Source organism: Sphaeramia orbicularis, chromosome 21 (assembly GCF_902148855.1).
Source record: "Sphaeramia orbicularis chromosome 21, fSphaOr1.1, whole genome shotgun sequence".
NCBI classification, from domain to species: domain Eukaryota; kingdom Metazoa; phylum Chordata; class Actinopteri; order Kurtiformes; family Apogonidae; genus Sphaeramia; species Sphaeramia orbicularis.
Window position 1 is genome coordinate 18,852,315 of NC_043977.1, and position 22,294 is coordinate 18,874,608.

Below are 22,294 nucleotides of genomic sequence, written 5' to 3' on the forward strand. Positions count from 1 at the left end.
ACACTGCGTAGCAAATTGCACATCAGACAAAACCACAGTATCAGCATCTGCATTTAAATGATTAGAATGGGCAGCATAACGTATTCCTGACAGGTTCAGATCAAAATATGTTGAGGTTTTTTTTTTTTTTTATGTTCTGTAATAAAAGCCCTTTTCTATCACCTTTGATGTAACAGCTCATTAAGCCTGACAAAACCATGTCAATGTGAAATGACCCCATTAAGGCTTGTCTCATTATCTGCAGCTAGGGAACTGTCAGTAGGAGACAACATAAGAGGGACTCTATATATAACCCCATCTTTGTGAATTAGCCTGACACTGATGCGGTGGCCATTACAACCATTGTTGTCCCTATTCTGACCAGAGAAGTGGAGCTGTAACAACAGCAGCGTTAGTGATTAGGCAGATGGATCCATTTCTGTGCCTCACTGTCTGCATCTATGTGTATACAGGGTGGGGAAGCAAAATTTACAATATTTTGAAGCAGGGATTGAAAGACAGTGTATGACCAATTAGTTTATTGAAAGTCATGAGAATTTATTTGCCACAAGAAAATTGACATAATAGAAAACGTTTTTATTCTACGTGTCCTCCTTCTTTCTCAATAACTGCCTTCACACGCTTCCTGAAACTTGCGCAAGTGTTCCTCAAATATTGGGGTGACAACTTCTCCCATTCTTCTTTAATAGTATCTTTAAGAAAGTCGACATTGCTGTGTGATGTTCTATTGGTAGCATGTTCTAAAAAACCCTAAATAGCAGAATCCAGAGGGTTTAGATCTGGGCTAGAAGGCGGCCATAAACATGATTCCCAAAAATTGCTAAAGTTGGATTTGTTGCTGTTGTCAACAAGTGTTTTGGTGTTCTTGTGTAAGATTTTAACTTCACATCATATTTTACTGCATTTCTAACGGTCTTGTTGTCTACCTCAAGTTCAATTGCCATTTTTCTCATGGATTTGGTTGGATCCTTTAGGAGTTTGGATTTGAGAGCTTTAATAAAAGCTTTGGTATGTTTTTTGTTGCTTCCTCCACTTCCAGATTTCCCGTAATAGTTTGGCTCATACTCATTCTCTTCTTTACATTATAAACAGTCTTTATGGACACTCCAACTATTTTTGAAATCTCCTTTGGTGTGACGAGTGCATTCAGCAAATCGCACACTCTTTGACGTTTGCTTTCCTGATTACTCATATGGTCAAAAGTTTCTGAAAAGGTATGGATAATAGTGTTAGGTATGATTATGACATCAATATATGTTTGGTTTCAAAACAATTGACGTAGTCCCTGCTGAGAAAAAACAACTCAATGTTCATTGTAAATTTTGCTTCCCCACCCTGTATGTGTTTTGTCTATGTAAGTGTTGTTGCGAACATGTGTGCATTCTATTCACACATGACAAAAATTGTTAGGGACAATCAACGTTTTTGTGCTCCTACACTGTAAGTTGTAAATTGGTGTAAAATTGGTGCAGACTTTTCTGATGCCAGTAGCAGTAGTGAAAGAAAGGCACACTCTGTAATCACCAAAGAAGCAAGATTGATTAGTTCTCAGAATGATAAATGAGATGAATGGGGCTGAAGTGACATGTCAAATGAGATCCTCTCATCAACAAGGAATCGTTTAAATGTAAATTCGTCTGCGCTGAAACGCACAGCATCAGCTTAATTCGAAAGTTTGGAGTGCGCGAGCTGACAACCTTTTTTTTTTTTTTTTTTTTTTTACATTTTTGAAATACAGTTTTACGGCTTTCAGTACGCATCACTCAACACTTCGCATCCTCTGATTCAGTATGCACAGAAAGCGTCGACTGTTACTAGTCCTGCAGGGAGAGTGCACCTTTGAATTCATATCAGATCTTGTGTCATTTGGTAGACGGCACCGTCACTAGCCAGAGTTTTGAAAAGCAGTATCTGCAGCTCAGCCTTACCCTGCGTATTTCTCTCTTTGAGATACCGTGAACGCGAGCATAGAAATACAAGTGTTCCTCCCCGGTGAGTAGATCATCCAGAGCATCCACCTGGGGACAGTAACCGATGTTAATTCCCTGGTTACGGCACTCCATGATGTCCACCAATCGTCTGGGGAGACACACAAACATTTTCTTAAATTGCATCCACCACATGGTACATAAAAGACAGACAAGTAGTGTATTCAAGTGGACCTGCTGGCTATAGTGCACTTTGCTGGAAGCTGCCACTTTACAACTTAACAAAGTGGGAATTGACAACAAAACTTAAGAGTTCAATCATAGTTCATACACAGTATAAACAGGAGCTGCTCTTTGTTTATTCCCAATACCATAGGTTAAATTTGTGGCTGATCCAAAGCAATAACACTGCTAATTTGTTTAATTTGTGATATGCAAATTGAATTTAGCTCAGATTTATTAGACAGCGCAGCTCTGGCATGTGGAGAAATCCAATAAAGCTTTGTTCTGTATTTGTTTGCTTCTGTTTGGTCTCATCCCTACTGCATAGTGTTTTATTACAACATTCATTCATTCATTCATTCATTCATTCATTCATTACCAAGGAACGGCGGAGGTTATGTTTTCATAAGGGGTATGTCTGTCTGTATTTTTTGTCAGTTAGCAAGATAACTCAAAAAGTTATGGACGGATTTGGATGACATTTTTAGGAAATATTTATACTGGCCCAAGGAATAAATGATTAAATTTTGGTGGTGATCCGAGGGAGGGGCGTTTGGGGGCAACTGATCTGCCTCGGCGGAGGTCTGCGCTCTCTGAGTGCTTTTCTAGTTGATTTATTTATTTATAACATGCAAAGAAACAAAATAAAACAAAACAAAGCAAATTAAGACATAAAACAAAACTAGAAGCACTCGGTTTAAAATTCTGGTTTTATACATATATATATATATATATATATATATATATATATATATATATATATATATATATATATATATATACATATATAGTCACTGTAGGGTCGAAACCTTTTAAGTCCATTTTTGGTCTTTCTTTTATTTTGATGTATTTTGTCACTGTAGGGTGGAAACCTCATACAAGATAAAAATGTAAGGAAAGTAAAATAAGCAACAAAGAAACTCTATATACATATTTCAGGAAATGTTGATATTGGCACAAGGAACAAATGATGACATTTTGGTGGTGATTGGGGGGGGGCTGATCTGCCTTGGCGGAGGTCTGCGCTCTCTGAGTGCTTTTCTAGTTTATTTATTTATTTATTTATAACATGCAAAGAAACAAAATAAAACAAAACACAGCTAATTAAGACATAAAACAAAACTAGATGCACTCGGAGAGCACAGACCTCCGCCAAGGCAGACCCCCCCCGATCACCTCCAAAATTTAATCATTTGTTCCTTGTTCCAGTATCAACATTTCCTGAAATTTTCATCCAAATCCATCCTTAACTTTTTGAGTTATCTTGCACACGGACAGACAGACAGACAAACAGACAGACACACAAACCAACGCAGGCCAAAACATAACCTTAAAGGTAAAAACATTTAAATGAACAGAATCTATCTTCAAGTACATGCAAGTCTGAATTTTGCACAGTTGAAAAGGAGTAGGAAGAAGTATAAACTTATTTAATCCTACCCCTCAAGTGCTTTTACACCCTTATCACTAACTTAATACAAGAATAAAACAATACATTTTTCCTAACAGAAGAAGAGGAAGATATCTAAGTATATAAATGCCCTAGAATGTGATGAACAGCTTACCCGTCCCTGTCCCTGATCTGTGCTGTGCCATCAGTGGGGCTAACATCTCCTGTCAGCATCTTGAAAGTGGTAGTTTTTCCAGCTCCATTCACTCCCAGCAGACCAAAGCACTGTAAACAAAGACTTATTAGTAACCCTTAAACACTTTACAACTCTAATATAACACTATGATAAGCTTTTTCACATACTATAAATGTTTAGGTCAATAATCCAATCCACTAACCCATATAGGAGAAGAATAATGTAGTACAAGTTTGGTCAAAAACTACCTTTTTTCTCTCTTTTTTTTTTTTTTTAAATAATCAACTGTTTTTATTGATTTTAAATCTCAATTTGCAAAAGTAAACACACACATTCAACATTACAATTACAAACATTACACAACAACAAGTGTACACTACACCTACATTACAAACAAAAAAAACACCCCTTTGCCCCCCTCCCTCCCCACCCTTATTCCCCTCCTTGTGGGACACACAGTTTAGAATTAGAAGTAAAAACCAAGTAACTGAGTAAACAGAGTGTTAATCAGGATTACAAACAGGACATATACAGGGTGGGGAAGCAAAATTTACAATGAACATTTAGTTGTTTTTTCTCAGCAGGCACTACGTCAATTGTTTTGAAATCAAACATATATTGATGTCATAATCATACCTAACACTATTATCCATACCTTTTCAGAAACTTTTGCCCATATGAGTAATCAGGAAAGCAAACGTCAAAGAGTGTGATTTGCTGAATGCACTCGTCACACCAAAGGAGATTTCAAAAATAGTTGGAGTGTCCATAAAGACTGTTTATAATGGAAAGAAGAGAATGACTATGAGCAAAACTATTACCAGAAAGTCTGGAAGATACTATTAAAGAAGAATGGGAGAAGTTGTCACCCGAATATTTGAGGAACACTTGCGCAAGTTTCAGGAAGCGTGTGAAGGCAGTTATTGAAAAAGAAGGAGGACACATAGAATAAAAACATTTTCTATTATGTCAATTTTCTTGTGGCAAATAAATTCTCATGACTTTCAATAAACTAATTGGTCATACACTGTCTTTCAATCCCTGCCTCAAAATATTGTAAATTTTGCTTCCCCACCCTGTAGTTACCATAGATGAAAGTCTCAAAAGTCATGACAGCAGTTTCGTTACATCTTCTGCAGCTTTTTTCCACATCTCCAATGTTCTAAGCTTAGCGTTATTAATACGGGCTGATGACCACTCCAGATAGATCACCTCGAGAAGGGCTTGTAGCCAATGTTTTACTGATAACTGGTGGGTTGAGAGCCACCTCAAAACTATATATTTTTTTTTTTGCTGCTGTCATGCCAGCCAACCAGAGCTTACATTCTGTCTCAGTGAACTTAAATCTGGAGTCATCATTTAAAAGATGAAGTGCAGGTTTCAGTGGGAGCTTCCTCCCTATCAGATGAGACACCTTATCTACAACCGCAACCCAGAACCTTTGTACATCCGCAACAGTGTACCTGTGGTGCCCTGATTTTTCTTTTTTGTTTCCACATAACATTTACGCTTCCTATACGCAGAAGCTCCGCATTATGATTTATGTCAAGTGCTCACTGGTGGCGCCACCGTTACTGCAGGGACAAAGTCAAACTGAACATAATTTCAGTGGTCGTACAAGAATGGATCGCTGGAATGACCCGTCGCATGACAACAAATGTCAGTTATGGAGTGGAGTATTGATCTTGTTTACTCTAGAAAGAAAACAGTATTATACATACAGCTTTTGACCTGCTTTTACCTGTGAGAGCACTTTAATGACATTCAGCCTGGGCCAGCGTTGTCTTTTTTTAGCCAAGCTGGTGGCATGTGGATGTCAGTCAGTGTCTGTCAGTCTGTGTCAGTCTGTCTGTCTGTCAGTCTGCCTACCATTTGATTTGGACAAAAATATCTAAACACCTATGGGAAGGAGTGCCATGAAATGTTGGGCAGAAACACAGAAAATGAACAAACTTGTTCTAACACTTTTACAACATAACATTAACTATTAGTGTGAGTTCAAGTAAGATTCGCAGGTGATATCTTTAGTACAATTAGCTCTATGTGGTGTTTAAGGCTGACAAAAGTAAAATAACTGCAAACTGCACTATATATGGACTCAAAAGACTCAAGTACAGTTTTCATCCACAAGTGGTTAACCCTTTCATGCATGAATTATGAGAAGCTTATAGTTGAGTTTTTGGGTTTTTTTTGAGTGTTTTTATTCCTCCTTAGGCATGAAAAAACCAATCAGATTAAGGGTTTTTTTCATAGATTTACAAAAATGTCCACTCAGCTACACCATGAATTTTATTCTTGAAGCAAAGAAACGTGTATTTAAAACCCAATATGATAAAGTGATATGAAAACAGTGAAATGAAACCATGTTTAATGCAGCTGATCTGATGTTTTCTCACATTTCAACATATTCTAATATTAGTTATTACTCACTTCATAGAGATAATATGCAAAAAATAACAATTAACAATTGATTTCCACTCCAGAACCAATCAACAACAGCAACGTTACAGTAATGGTATGAATTGCAGTTTATGAGATGATGCATAAGCGTCTACTGTGTTGGCTGGTATGGAACTAAAACAACTAAACCCATGAATATACAAGAGAACAGCTGGAGAATAGCTGTCCACTGTAGTGACCACTATGCATGAAAGGGTTAAATGTAACCCCCCCAAACTAAACAAGTGGTACCAGGTACAGCAAATGCCACCCCTCGCATGTATTGTAGCTTATTTTGGCATCGATCCAGTTGATGTCATCATGTCTATATGTGTCGTGATGTCAGCATATCAGTTGCCTCGATATATGTGCCAAGTTTGAAGTAAATTGAAACAAAATTGATGTTTTTATAGACATTTGAAATTTCGACCATTATAAGTAAATGGGAAGATAAAGATTTTAAAAATTCCTAAAAAATTTGAACTTAGACCTACTTTTCCCATAATGTAACCACATCTATTCTGGGTAATCTATAAACTCCATTTGGTATGAATTCAACCAATAGTTTTGCTGCTACAGAAATGTGAAATTTTGCCCATTATAAGTAAGTGGGGGGAAAAAAAAAGATTTAAAAAATTCAAAAAAAGCTGAAACTTTGACCTATTCTTCCCAAAATGGAATGACATCTATTCTGGGTCACTGGCAATCTATACACCATTTTTTTTATGAATTCAACCAATAATTTTTCTGCTAGAGTGTTAACCAACAAACACACAGACAATACCCCTTGCCTCCCCTTCTGGTGGCGGGGTAATAACCATCACCCCCATTCTAATGGACAATACAATAAGTGCAATAATCACAACCCATGCACTTGTTTTTAATTTTACCTTGTATATGTCCTTCTTATTTATAGTATAAAGTTAGCTTTTTGTATATTATAGTAGTACTTAGTAGTATTTTAGTAGTATTTGTATATTTAACATTTTTTGTACATTGCCAATACTTTCCAGCATTTTGTGTGATATCTTTACGCAATCTTCTGCACATTGAGTGTTTGCTGCTAAAAACATTTTCATTATTCCTGTCACAGTGACAATAAAGATCTATTCTATTCTATTGTCTTTTGATCAGTAAAACATATGTTGTATATTAAGTGAATCTGTGGTGTATTTTAGCCTTACCTCTCCTGCTGGAATGCCCACAGACAGCCTCTTAACAGCATGGACCTTCTTTTTGAAGTGTTGATAGACCTTGGTTAGCTGGTTGACCTGCAGGATGTCTGATCCGGCTGCTCCACTGGCCACCCGGAGGTGTTCCGACGCCACATCCTCATCCTCATCCTCACAAGCCACCTGTGGCACTGGCTTTCGTCTGAAAATCAGGCGCCTGCCAATAGAACCATATTTTTAAAAATATGCTATGTGGGTAGTTCACAAGTGGAGACATTGTAAGGGATAAGCAGAACTCCGAAAAATAATAGAAAAAAATATATATAGGAGACCCAATATGCAACACCTTATGTTGGACCACTTTAATACGATAGGGCTGTGTGAGTATGCCACGTCAGATGAGACACAAACACTTGTAACTTCAGAAAATCCATGTAAAAGCTTGCATAAACATGTTGAATGCCATCTGTGCTACCAGGTGTATCAATCAGATTGTTAATAAATCATTAGGGGAAAAAAAAAACTATCATAAAACTACAAAATAACTGAACACATTACAGGCAACAGGTCTAAATTGTGTTTGTACCAGTAGGGATTCAGAAAGGGACAAAAACAGGGTGAATGTGGCGACACGTACCTGATTTTGCGTACGATGAACTTGTTGAGCAGTAGGCGAAGGGTGAAGAAGAGCACGCCTTCGATGAAAGAGGCAAGGAACATCCAGCCGAGGGTGTCGATGCAGAATGGGCTCTTGTAAGCGTCGATGCCGTAGCCGCTGAGGATCTGTACCTCGATGTCCTTTCTCGCTAACGTCATTAGTCCATTACCAAAGTTGAACTGAGGGAAGATTACGAAGACGTAGCTCAGCTTGTTGAAGATATTCAGGATGGCCTGCAGGAGAGAAGGACACAGAAGAAGAACGTGAGAAAAGGGGTGGGATGCAAGGATAGAAAAGTGAGTCTAAGGTGACCTGAGATCGCATCTTAACCCTTTAATGCTAAACGTATCACACAACCCCCCCCCCCCCACCGTTGTTTTTAATTGAATTTTTTACAGCAATAGTGCAGAAAAAATATGTAAACAACAGGAAGTGTGGCTTTTAAAAGACCAGAACATACATAAAAAACACACATACAAAACAACAAAAAAACAAAACAAACAAAAAAGATTATATATATATACATACGTTCCTACATACATACATATATACATATACACACATACACACACATACATATATACATCCATACATAGGCCTAGATATTAGATACTACTAGAACTAGATAAATTTAAAAAAATAAATAAATAAAAATAAAATAAACAAATAAAAACCTAATCAAATTAACACCAATGTAACCAAATGCATCATATTTGTTACATTAGTTTTGAAGCCCTCTACTTGATCAATGTGATATGTTTTTTTTTTCTTGAAAAACCTGATGCATACAATTAGATACATGTAATACACAGATAATCCACCAGGGGGAAGGAATTTGTTCACCAGAGGCCTTTCCAGTGACACTACAACATTGTCAGGAGGCAGAATGTTGCCAATTTTGCAAAGGAATTACCAATTTGTTAGACATTTTTGTGTTATATTATGTTTTTGTTAGTTCAGAAATAATATTTGAGCATTGAGACCCGATGTATCAAATACAATACAAAATTTAAACTCCTACATGGAAATTGATATTTGAAAAAAACTTTTTTTTTTTGGTTGTTCAGAAGGACCAATAAAGGCTCCAGTTTCAAAGAACTGGAATTTTCTGTCAGTGATTTAATGGTTCAGGCTTTACAGGGTTAAATTGGAATCTTCACTTTCCTGTCACTGGATATGTGAGGAATGTTTGCGCTCCTCCCTCCTGTCCTCTGCAACTTAATATCACCAGTGCTACAGGGACTCTCAGTATTAGTGTCAATAGGTTTCATTCAGCAATTAATGCAGAATCACACTTGTGTTTGGAGCAAAAAAAAAGAGAGACAGATTGAATAAGTAATTTATGCTAACCTCTGGTCTCATCACTGAAATCTGACTCAGAAAGTAGAGGATGGAGGTGGATGCGATGGTGTTAATGCTGATGAAGAGGTTGATGCACACGTAGGTGATGAAAGCCATCTCCGCATCCTTGAAGGCGCTGGATAAGAGATACATCCAGGGGAATGTGGCAAACCTGAAGAATTGACAATGACAGTGTACTTTAAACATAGCATGGAGTAAAAATAGCTCTGCTTACACTGGGAGCTCACTGAGATGAACACCAAGAACTCAAACAGCAAACAAATACACATAAATTGCCCATGGAAAAATTATACTTGTTACTAGTGCTGTCAAACGATTACAATTTTTAATCCGATTAATCACAGTGTTGTCGATTAATTTCAATTAATCACGATTAAATATTATTCATTTTTAATCTATATTAATCATGTTTCATTTTGTATGAGCAGACTCAAGAAAGACAGGAATGTATATGCACTTAACACAGTGTTTTTCAACCTTGAGGTCAGCTGAAATTTCTAGTAATTGATGAAAATAAAATAAAATAAAACACTTAGTAATAAAAAATATATGGTGAGTTGAGAGAGACAATCCCAATATATAAAAGACATGACAAACTCTGAAGCTGAAACTGAAGCACTGTGGTACTGTTTATCTTTCAAATGTTCATTATGGTCGGTTTCAGATGCTGCAGCTCTTTCATAATTCATAGTTTGAATTCTTGTTTGTTCGGTATTAATTGTCAGCCTCGTAAATCCAAGCTGGACTGACTACATATCCTGAGCAAGGAAAATAAAATCCTCATTTTGTGCAGTAATCTACACCTGGCTTTTCTGCCTCCATCCATAATAATATACATTATACAGACTAAATGTGGTCTAAAATGGATGTTTATTTGCAACATAGTATAGCAAACTATTACATGATCAAAAACAAATTAATTTTAGCAAAAAAAAGTCTCTGTTTTGTCTGGGGTCGTTAGAAATTTGTGATGTTAAAATAAACCAAAAAATGCTGGGAACCACTGACTTAACGTGTTTGCCGCAAGCTAGGCGACGCGTTAGCTGAAGTGCTAGCAGAATCTCCGACTAACTATGCTTCGCTTTAATGTGATATTTTAAGCTGGAATTGCTTCGAAAAGAATGCTCCTTCCTGCAGAGTGTGGATAATACTTTATGTTGGTTGACTGTTCCATCTTGGGGTTTTTTTGTCCTCATATTTCCATCCAGAGGGCCAACGTGCTGTTTAGGATCTTCCATCTTTATGGGTTGGTTCTGCTGTCAGTCACTACCGGATTGAAGTATTATTTTAATTCGGATGGTTGTATTCTTGGGTTTAATCACATGTTAATCAGTACTGGTCAGGATTCTTTTGCGTCACTAGATTTTCTTTGCTTCACTGGTCAGTCGTTAATTTCTTAGGATAAGTCATATCTTGGTCCCATACTAAACTGAAAGACTTATGATTACAGGTGCACTTTTAAATACACATGCCCACAGACGATCGTAAACAACAAGAGATAAGAGGTAAACACGGTCATTATGGGTTTTGCATTGAGTTGAGGAATTACATCTGCTTGACTTTAGAGTAAGATGACACCAGTCCATTTTCTGTGATCCAACCCACCTAGCACAAGAGGTTCAGCTCATAGTTTGAAGATCAGTTTACAAGGATCATAAAAGTGATGTGCATTGGAATGTTCTGGGTCCATTTTCCCCGCTTGGGGTGTGGATCCTCAGCTGAGTTATATTTTGTTTGTGATCAGATCAAGTCAACAATAAATTTATGAAAATGAGACCTAAAAGAACCTGGACTTATTCTTGGAGCTTCCAACAAAAGAACACGCAAACAGAATCAACTGCCCATTTGCGCATGCGTGACAGTAACACTACTTGAATAAACTCCCACAAATGCGTTGCCAAAGATGTTCGGAGTCATTCTGTGCTGCAGATAAGTTAATTGCGTAAACATTTTTAATTGGATTAATCATGATGATGGTTTAATCTGCGTTAATGCGTTAATTTTTACTTATACACCTTCCAAAATAGACCTTGGATGTTTCGACTGACATGTTTCTAATCTTTAACAAACAGTTAAACGGTTCAACCTGATGGAAATAGGCACCAAAGAATACTGAAAAGAGAGAGAGAAAAAAAAAAACAAAAAAAAACTACACCATGAAGAGGGTAAACATTCAGTCGTGACGCCAAAAGAGAGGAAGATAAATTACTTCTCCTTCTATTCCCCTGGTGGCAGAACATCTTTTGCTTTTTTTGTCCTTCTGTCTTTCCTCTCACATAATCTACTTGTTCATTTGATTGGGGTGTCTGGGTCAGCTAGTCTGAGAAGGAAAGAAGAAGAGGGAGTGAGAGAGTTAGAAAAAAAGACGACAGCGGTGTGGGAGAAGACGGAGAAGACAGACGCAAACAGATAGCGTTAGACAGAGACAAAGCATCTTAACGCTATGCCCAAAAAAGGTGCTTGGTAGGCAGACTGTGGGTGCCAAGCTATGACAAGAGACAGAAGTAAGAAGGCTGCAGACCAGACCAGGTGGGTGCTGGCTGACAGATGGAGAGCTGTGATTATTCATTGCTTGGGAAAGAGACATCTGTCTGATAAATGAGAAGCAGAATGCTGACTTGGCCTCCTAGAAACTAGGGCTCAGGACGGGGCCTGCGATGGCAATGGGAAACACAAGCGCCTTAACTTCAGCTACAGCTGGGGAATAACAGTAGAAATCAGGGGTCTCAAACATGCGGCCCAGGGGCCAAATGCAGCCCGCCAAAGGTTCCAATCCGACCCGTGAGATGGATTTGCAAAGTCCTAAAATTCCACAGTCAAGGCTGTCGAACTCATTTAAGTTCAGGTTCCACATACAGACCGATATGATCTACAGCAGGGGTGTCAAACTCATTTTAGTTCAGGGGCCACTTTCACCCAAATATGATCTGAAGTGGGCCGGACCAGTAAACTAAGAACAGTGAAAAAAGTAAAATTACATTCTGATAATATCTACATCTACAACATTTCATTAAAAATCTGAATAATATGAACAACTTGAAATGTCTTAAGAAAAACAAGTGCAATTTTAACAATATTCTGCCTCAGTTTATCAGTGTGTGCATTACAATTTATATTACAATTACAAATACACCAAACATATTGTATAGTACCAGGTATAATATTGGTAAAATTGCATTAACTTCTCTTAAGAGATTTCATGTTGTTCATATTTGTTCAGGTTATTCACATTTTTTGTAAAAGGATAGTTTGTTAATATAAACATTTTCATGTCATTTTACTCTTTTTCCACTAAAACAAAGATAAAATCTGCAGTTGTCATTATTTATAAGTTATTGTGATACTTTTTTTCTGATCTGTCCCAATTAAGATCTGTATGTAGAACCTGAATTAAAATAATTTTTACACCATTGATTATTAATATCTTCAGTGTATTTTTTGCATTTCACTAATTCATCCAATGGGCCGGAATGGACCCTTTGGCGGGCCGGATTTGGCCCCCAGGCCACATGTTTGACACATCTAATCTACAGTAAAATAATAGCATAATAACCTACAAGAAATAAAGACTCTGTATTTTCTTCTCGGTTAGATGTGAAAAAAATATTACCTTATGTCTATAAATAATGACAACTTCAAATTTTTGTCTTTGTTTTAGTGCAAAAAATAACATTAAATTATGAAAATATTTACATTTACAAACTATCCTGTAACAATAAAATGTGAATAACCTGAACAAATATGAACAACCTGAAATGTCTCAAGAAAATTAAGCATAATTTTAACAATTTTCTGCCTGTTACTAAGAGTTTAGTGTCTTTGTAGATCCGATCCATAATGCACATGTAGAAATGATAAGTCAAGGCATAATATTGTTAAAATTGCACTTATTTTTCTTAAGAAATTTTTCGGGTTATTCACATCTTTTTTTTTTTGAATAGTTTATAGAAGTAAGTATTTTCATAATTTAATGGGGTTTTTTGCACTAACACAAAGACAAAAAGTTGGAGTTGTCATTATTTCTAGGTTATTATCCTTTTATTTTACTGGTTCGGCCCACTTGAGATCAAATCGGGCTGAATGTGGCCCCTGGAAGATAATGAGTTTTGAGACCCCTGGTATAAATAATGCCATCTGTCCCCAGTGTGGACTGGTTTGGAGCTGCAGCCTGTACATTTGTGTTCTTATTTGACAGCAGTGTACAAATTCAATCAAAAGAGTGGCATAAATATCTATTCATCTGGTTGTTTAATCAAGGTTGTTGCTAAATAATCTTTCCAGAAAAAAAAAAAACTAATTAATTTCAAAATCTTAAGACTAAAAATCCTTGTTGTCAGTCCCAGCCATTTCAGTGTCTTTGCCTCAAATAGGACAAAATAACGTACGTTGGCAGAGATTTTTCTGTCAGTTCTACTACCATCTGTCTTCGCAAGAACTTGAGCTGTGTTTGCGTTTGAAAAACAGCAGCCACCTTATGCTCAGTGCTGTAAATCCAACCAAGTGGCACACAAAATAACACACGGCTTGAAAAACAGAGGAAAGCAAAAAAAAAACCAACAAAGCTACAGTGTCAGATACGTAAGCTTCTGGATATTTAGAACAAACCTTCATTTTAAAACACTTCATAAGAGACACATTATGGAATCAAATGAGATACAGTGACTCACAAGCCTGGTTGGAAAAACATCACAATGCTTTTCCATGGAATAGAAAAAAAACAAAAAAACAAACAGAAAATGACTGGGATAGATTGGGTGTAATTTGAGAAACACTGTCAAGCTGCAGATTTAGTGCATTTGCTTGAAGCATCCAGATGCTTCATTTTGTGTTCATCATCATCATTATAGTCTGCACTGCCACGAAATAAAACAACATGGGCTAGGGTTGGGGTTACTAAAGATGATGTTTACTTCTTTTGACAACATAACTCACCATTATTACTGCTTCTGCCTTTCAACGCTAAGTCAGACCCTTTGGCTCATTCATCAGTACTGGAGAGGAACTAGTAATGTGCAATGTCATTATGTTACAAAATTAAAACAAAAACTGCTAATAGTTATTGTTAGTGGGAAAAAAATATGGAATTAAATTACAATTACGGATCAAAATGCTTTCAACCCTAAGCCTAAAATGATCCACCTAGACTTTTTTTTTCTCATTTTGACTATAAAAAGGTTAGAAAATATGCTGTGAGTGAGTCTGCTCATTTTTCTGGAGCACTTTTTTCCCCAGATCTTTCAAAACGTAGCAATCATTTACAATTTCCTGCCTGTTATAATTCTGCTAACACAGCTCCTTCTTCAGCTTCTAGTACAGGTGTGAGTGAAATTACCAGAATGACCCAATAAAGCCTATAAAGCACAACACATCATATTTAAGAAAATATCGGAATTTTCCCAATTGCATAAACAGTGAAAGAGTCACAGCCATCCAAATTGCATGTGCGCAGGGTGTGTCAGCGATGACACGTCAGGTTTTAAAGAGTTAAGGGTTTACACCTGAACAGCTGACTGTTAAGGATGGAGGCCATGTCATCCACAAAACAAAAAAAAAAACACCTTTAAATGCATGAAATTAAAGGTTATTTTCATTACAAAATCAGAAAAAGTAGCTTAAGCGCTACTCACTGGTATTAACTGATGTAAAATGTTTAATAACGTTTGAACCACTAAACCTGTCAATACATTTAAACAATTCAGATAAAATGTTGTTTGTCAGCTTTTCAGCAACGTCATGTATTTCTTTTTGGATGTTCAGATAGGGTTGGGGTTACTAAAAACGATGTTTACTTCTTTTGACAACATAACTCACCATTATTACTGCTTCTGCCTTTCAACGCTAAGTCAGACCCTTTGGCTCATTCATCAGTACTGGAGAGGAACTAGTAATGTGCAATGTCATTATGTTACAAAATTAAAACAAAAACTGCTAATAGTTATTGTTAGTGGGAAAAAAATATGGAATTAAATTACAATTACGGATCAAAATGCTTTCAACCCTAAACCTAAAATGATCCACCTAGACTTTTTTTTTCTCATTTTGACTATAAAAAGGTTAGAAAATATGCTGTGAGTGAGTCTGCTCATTTTTCTAGAGCACTTTTTTCCCCAGATCTTTCAAAATGTAGCAATCATTTACAATTTCCTGCCTGTTATAATTCTGCTAACACAGCTCCTTCTTCAGCTTCTAGTACAGGTGTGAGTGAAATTACCAGAATGACCCAATAAAGCCTATAAAGCACAACACATCATATTTAAGAAAATATCGGAATTTTCCCAATTGCATAAACAGTGAAAGAGTCACAGCCATCCAAATTGCATGTGCGCAGGGTGTGTCAGCGATGACACGTCAGGTTTTAAAGAGTTAAGGGTTTACACCTGAACAGCTGACTGTTAAGGATGGAGGCCATGTCATCCACAAAACAAAAAAAAACCACCTTTAAATGCATGAAATTAAAGGTTATTTTCATTACAAAATCAGAAAAAGTAGCTTAAGCGCTACTCACTGGTATTAACTGATGTAAAATGTTTAATAACGTTTGAACCACTAAACCTGTCAATACATTTAAACAATTCAGATAAAATGTTGTTTGTCAGCTTTTCAGCAACGTCATGTATTTCTTTTTGGATGTTCAGATAGGGTTGGGGTTACTAAAAACGATGTTTACTTCTTTTGACAACATAACTCACCATTATTACTGCTTCTGCCTTTCAACGCTAAGTCAGACCCTTTGGCTCATTCATCAGTACTGGAGAGGAACTAGTAATGTGCAATGTCATTATGTTACAAAATTAAAACAAAAACTGCTAATAGTTATTGTTAGTGGGAAAAAAATATGGAATTAAATTACAATTAGGGATCAAAATGCTTTCAACCCTAAGCCTAAAATGATCCACCTAGACTTTTTTTTTCTCATTTTGACTATAAAAAGGTTAGAAAATATGCTGTGAGTGAGTCTGCTCATTTTTCTAGAGCACTTTTTTCCCCAGATCTTTCAAAATGTAGCAATCATTTACAATTTCCTGCCTGTTATAATTCTGCTAACACAGCTCCTTCTTCAGCTTCTAGTACAGGTGTGAGTGAAATTACCAGAATGACCCAATAAAGCCTATAAAGCACAACATATCAGATTTAAGAAAATATCGGAATTTTCCCAATTGCATAAACAGTGAAAGAGTCACAGCCATCCAAATTGCATGTGCGCAGGGTGTGTCAGCGATGACACGTCAGGTTTTAAAGAGTTAAGGGTTTACACCTGAACAGCTGACTGTTAAGGATGGAGGCCATGTCATCCACAAAACAAAAAAAAAACACCTTTAAATGCATGAAATTAAAGGTTATTTTCATTACAAAATCAGAAAAAGTAGCTTAAGCGCTACTCACTGGTATTAACTGATGTAAAATGTTTAATAACGTTTGAACCACTAAACCTGTCAATACATTTAAACAATTCAGATAAAATGTTGTTTGTCAGCTTTTCAGCAACGTCATGTATTTCTTTTTGGATGTTCAGATAGGGTTGGGGTTACTAAAAACGATGTTTACTTCTTTTGACAACATAACTCACCATTATTACTGCTTCTGCCTTTCAACGCTAAGTCAGACCCTTTGGCTCATTCATCAGTACTGGAGAGGAACTAGTAATGTGCAATGTCATTATGTTACAAAATTAAAACAAAAACTGCTAATAGTTATTGTTAGTGGGAAAAAAATATGGAATTAAATTACAATTACGGATCAAATGCTTTCAACCCTAAGCCTAAAATGATCCACCTAGACTTTTTTTTTCTCATTTTGACTATAAAAAGGTTAGAAAATATGCTGTGAGTGAGTCTGCTCATTTTTCTAGAGCACTTTTTTCCCCAGATCTTTCAAAATGTAGCAATCATTTACAATTTCCTGCCTGTTATAATTCTGCTAACACAGCTCCTTCTTCAGCTTCTAGTACAGGTGTGAGTGAAATTACCAGAATGACCCAATAAAGCCTATAAAGCACAACACATCATATTTAAGAAAATATCGGAATTTTCCCAATTGCATAAACAGTGAAAGAGTCACAGCCATCCAAATTGCATGTGCGCAGGGTGTGTCAGCGATGACACGTCAGGTTTTAAAGAGTTAAGGGTTTACACCTGAACAGCTGACTGTTAAGGATGGAGGCCATGTCATCCACAAAACAAAAAAAAAACACCTTTAAATGCATGAAATTAAAGGTTATTTTCATTACAAAATCAGAAAAAGTAGCTTAAGCGCTACTCACTGGTATTAACTGATGTAAAATGTTTAATAACGTTTGAACCACTAAACCTGTCAATACATTTAAACAATTCAGATAAAATGCTGTTTCTCAGCTTTTCAGCAACGCCATGTATTTCTTTTTGGATGTTCAGAATCTCCAAAGTCAATATGGAACACAATAATGATAAAAATCCTCGATTCATGAATAAAATCAATGTAGTTTGACAAAAAGCCCTTGTTGAAGACACTTGTTTTAAGTTCAGAAGTTCAGTTAATGATATATTTAGCTGAAATAGTCACATTTTCATCAGTTTTCTTGGTTTTGCCCTTTGAATTTAATCTGAACTTTTCCATACATCCACACGGTAGTAAATTATACACAGGAAATAACTGGTTTTCAATGAAAATTGAGGCACAACTATAATGAAAGGTGATAAATTCATTTGAAAGTTGCAGAAAAAATAGTTTTAGGTCTTTAAGGGTTAAATGCATTTTTTTTTTTTTTTTTTTTTTTAGAAATTTTGATATTAATTTCCAAATTTCTTACAAAAAATAATCAAAATGTAATGAAAAATACAAGTAACTGAAACCATTATGTTGCTTGTCACATTTTCCATTAATCTGTAACCTATTGAACAGTATCAGTGTTGTGTTTCACTTATTAAATCAATCTAATAACATAACAATAATAGCATAAAAACTCTCATTGTTGTGAATGTGTAGCAAAGATCCTAGTGGCAAAAATACTGACCCGAAAAGAACCAGAAGCAGAGCAATGGCGCCCAGATTTTCTCGATCTGTAAATGCTGATATCTGGAAGGCTGCAACCACAGCGACTGTCACAGTCACAGGGATCATATAGAGGGCCTGTGGAAATACCAAAGATAACACAAGAAAGAATGACACCACAATCTATTATTCCCAGAAATATTTTGTGCAATAATATAATAAGCCGGATAATCCCTACCGCTGTGCAATAGCCACATCACATACACCTTACTACCACCTGTATATATCCTATTTGTTGTACATATCTCTCATCTGTAGTATAGAGTTAGCATTTGTATATTCTTTCTGCATATTTTGTTCATTTCAGAGATCTAGCATTACTTTAGTAGTGCATGTGCATTAAAATTTTATTCCAAAACCCTTGCACAGTTCACTTTTCTTATCACTGTGATATTTGTATTTTATTTTATTGTTCTTATATAGCACAGGTGTCAAACATGCGGCCCGGGGGCCAAATCTGGCCCGCCAAAGGTTCCATTCCGGCCCGCGGGATGAAAGTGCAAAAATGAACCTGAACAGTCCAGGTTGTCCAAATCATTTTGGTTCAGGTTCAACATACAGACCAATGTGATCTCCAGTAAAAATAACAACACAATAACCCATAAATAATGACAACTACAAATTTTCTTTGTGAAAAATTATGCGGAAAAAATTTAAGTGAAAAAAATAACATTACACTGTGAAAATATTTATATTTACAAAACTATTCTTTCACGATAAAATGCAAATAAATACATAAATAAAAGCAAAGATGAACAACCCGAAGTATGCAGTTTAACAATATTCTGCCTGTTCCTAAATGTTTTGTGCATTTATGGATCCACTGTGATCTGTAATTGTGTTAATTATGAGAGATGTAATATTGTAGAAATTGTTCAAATTTCAGTTCCAGACTCTAAAATTTTAACAATATTCTGCCTGTTACCAAATGTTTATGTAACACTGTGTGCAATGTACATGTATAAATAATAAGTTGAGGCTTAACATTGTTCAAATTGCACTAATTTTTCAAACCAAATTTCAGTTTTTTCAGGTTATTCACATCTTTTTTGTAAAATGTAAATATTTTCATAATTTAGTTGTTTTTTTTTTAACTAAAACAAAAAGAAAAACTTGGATTTGTTATTATTTATAGGTTATTAAGTCATTATTTTACTGGTCTGGCCCGCTTGAGATCAAATTGGGTTAAATATGGCCCCTGAACCAAAATGAGTTTGACACCCCTGTTATATAGTGTCTTGCTGCTAAATTGAACTGAGCTGCTAAACGGATTTTCATTGTTCCTGTGAAAGTGTCAATAAAGATCTATTCAATTCTATTCTATTCTATTCTATTCTATTCTATTCTATTCTATTCTATTCTATCTTCATGTTTGCTTTATTTCTGAGGATACTTCTCGTCACACAGGGATTTTAATGAAGCCATTTATTCCAATAATTACTGAAACGATGAGTTGTTACGTTAGAGGAAGGCGTTACCATGTCGTAAAAGAAGTTAACGGCCCAGTACAGTGGTTCACTGATTCCAGCGATGTGTTGGAGCCTCTTGGAGCCGGTGTGGTGCTCGTTGACCTCATAGATGGCGAAGCTGGCTGTTGTGATTGAATACCCTGTCAGAACACACATGGCAACGAGGATCTGGAGCATTCCTTGGACACTGCGAGGAAAAAGAGAGATGAGATAAGTTATTAGATAGGGGTGCTATAGAGATGACAAGAATGAGAAGAGAGAGGGGATGGTACACAGTGAAGCTCCATGATAGATGCCAGTTGTGTTAAGGTACAGTAGAATAATGCTCTAAATCAGGGGTTCCCAAAGTGGGGTTTGCGTATTCCCAGGGGTACTTGAATTGTTTTGGAAAAAATACATTAAATAAGTCATCTTGTACCGAATACAAAATAAAGAATGAGAATTAATGCTGAAATATAAAACACAATAAATAGAATCATATCATAGTTTTATTGTTAAAGCTGCAGTATGTAGGATTGTGGCCAAAACTGGTACTGCAATTACATTCAAAATACTGTAGAACGTGGTATCCTCTCCTCCTCCCCCCAGGCTAGGGGTTGCCAGATCCCGCATGAGCATCCACTACTAGCGTTTCCTCTAATCCTTGCCACCACACCATAAATTTCATCCAAAAAAAGCATCACCAGACTTACTCTACATAAGTCTAATATATAACAGGCCAGAACAAACGTCCTGCACAGTCAAATGAAAATTTGCGAAGATTCAGGAGCTCTAACCCCCCCACCACCACCGAACCACGGACGCCGAACTACCGACACCACCACCACCGAACCACGGACACCGGACCACTGACCCCCCCCCCCCCCCCCCCCCCCGACCGAACCACGGACCGAACACCCCCCCCTCGTTCGGTTTACACACCGTTAAATGAACAGGTCACTTCCACAGAAAACACTGAACTACAACGAGCTACCATGGACAGAGACAAGTCCTACACCGGTACCTGGTCTGTTCACCAGTCCCAGACCGGCAGTCTCTTCACCGGGGCCAGGAGAAGAGACTGCTGCCCGGCCCCGGAAGAAGGGACCAGGTGAAGAGGCCGCGACCCCGGCTCTGAGTGGCTCTTACCGGTGGTCAGACTAAGGCAGGGCCGGCGTCAGTCTTCAGATCCTTCTCCTCTTTCAGCCGTCTCCATGTTTCTAAATCATCTCCTATACATCTCCTTGTTTTATTTCTCACTTTGTCACGATGTATTTGGGAATAATAAGAGTCCTTTTAGGTTTAATAACGTCAGACATTTGTGATCAGAAATGTTCCAGCTGCAGCCCACGGGGATCTGGCAACCTGGAGCTGAAAGGCTTCTGACTCTGTGATTAGCAGACAGGTGATGGGCGGGGCATCAGACCAAAACACACAACGTCAACATAAACATCATTTCAGGGCTGACACTGAGCTGTTCAACTGCACATATTCTGGCTGGACTACTACTGTCAGTGAGATCAGTATTTGAAATGAACATGATTCCTTAATGTCTGGTGACAGTCAAGGCAATTTTACAATTACTTAGAACATAATTCCTACATACTGCAGCTTTAATCGTCTTATTTAAGCTTTGGTAACATTTTAAGGACATTTCTATTTTATGTTAATCAAAATGACTTCATTTGAGTTGCTAAGTAATTATTTTTTGTTGATGGAAGGTTCGTTTATTAATTAACGACCAATTTGTTTATTTTTTCTTATCACTGAAAGAGGGCACTTTTCAGTTTATATTTTGCACACAAAATTGTTATTTTTAATATATTACAGTTAAACACATGTTGTTTGTTTACAATGTTTTAAAACACCTTCAGCACGGGAACAAATTTTGCCTTTTTTTTTTTTTTTTTTTTGTAGGGGTAGCGAGATGATTTCAGAAACCTCTTGATGTGATACCTGAGGTGGTTACGACTGATTAATGGAAGTATTGTTGCACCTGTATTTTGAAGGAAGTTTACTGATATTGTGAGTTTCACTGTGCGTAACTGTTTTTACTTAGAAAGAGCAAAGGTTTCACTAATACGGTTTGAACAATGGCTTGCCGGTAACAAACAGGTAAGACATTGTTCAGCCCACAGGTTTGACTAATGGCGTCACATTAATAAAAATAAAAATGAACATAAAAAGGCAAATAAACATTGTAAAACAGACACATTAACGTAACATTAACATAAACCCCCTCCCTTGAACCCCTGCACATAAAACAGAACACAATGAGTAAAATGTCAAGTACCCACAATGCAATGTGGCAAATGACGCCACAGTATGTTTGTTATTATTATACTGATATTCATATAAAATAATAATAACTATATAGAGATCATAAGGTATAGAGATATGGGGGTAGGAGTATATAAGTTTTTACATCTTCCTACTCCTTTTCGAGCATGTT

At 36.6% G+C, this 22,294-nt stretch overlaps 1 protein-coding gene across 1 annotated transcript in view; it reads right to left on the reverse strand.

Annotated features, from left to right (window-relative positions):
* Positions 1–22,294, reverse strand: part of abca12 (ATP-binding cassette, sub-family A (ABC1), member 12) — a 191,088-nt gene that overhangs the window by 10,439 nt on the left and 158,355 nt on the right. Inside the window, exons 60-66 of the mRNA XM_030125194.1 lie at positions 19,873–20,050; positions 18,357–18,472; positions 9,356–9,518; positions 7,985–8,238; positions 7,360–7,564; positions 3,716–3,825; positions 1,929–2,079 (exon numbers count right to left, since the gene is read on the reverse strand). Of these exons, the coding sequence (XP_029981054.1) occupies positions 1,929–2,079; positions 3,716–3,825; positions 7,360–7,564; positions 7,985–8,238; positions 9,356–9,518; positions 18,357–18,472; positions 19,873–20,050 (1,177 nt within the window). The remainder of the gene's footprint in view (positions 1–1,928; positions 2,080–3,715; positions 3,826–7,359; positions 7,565–7,984; positions 8,239–9,355; positions 9,519–18,356; positions 18,473–19,872; positions 20,051–22,294) is intronic.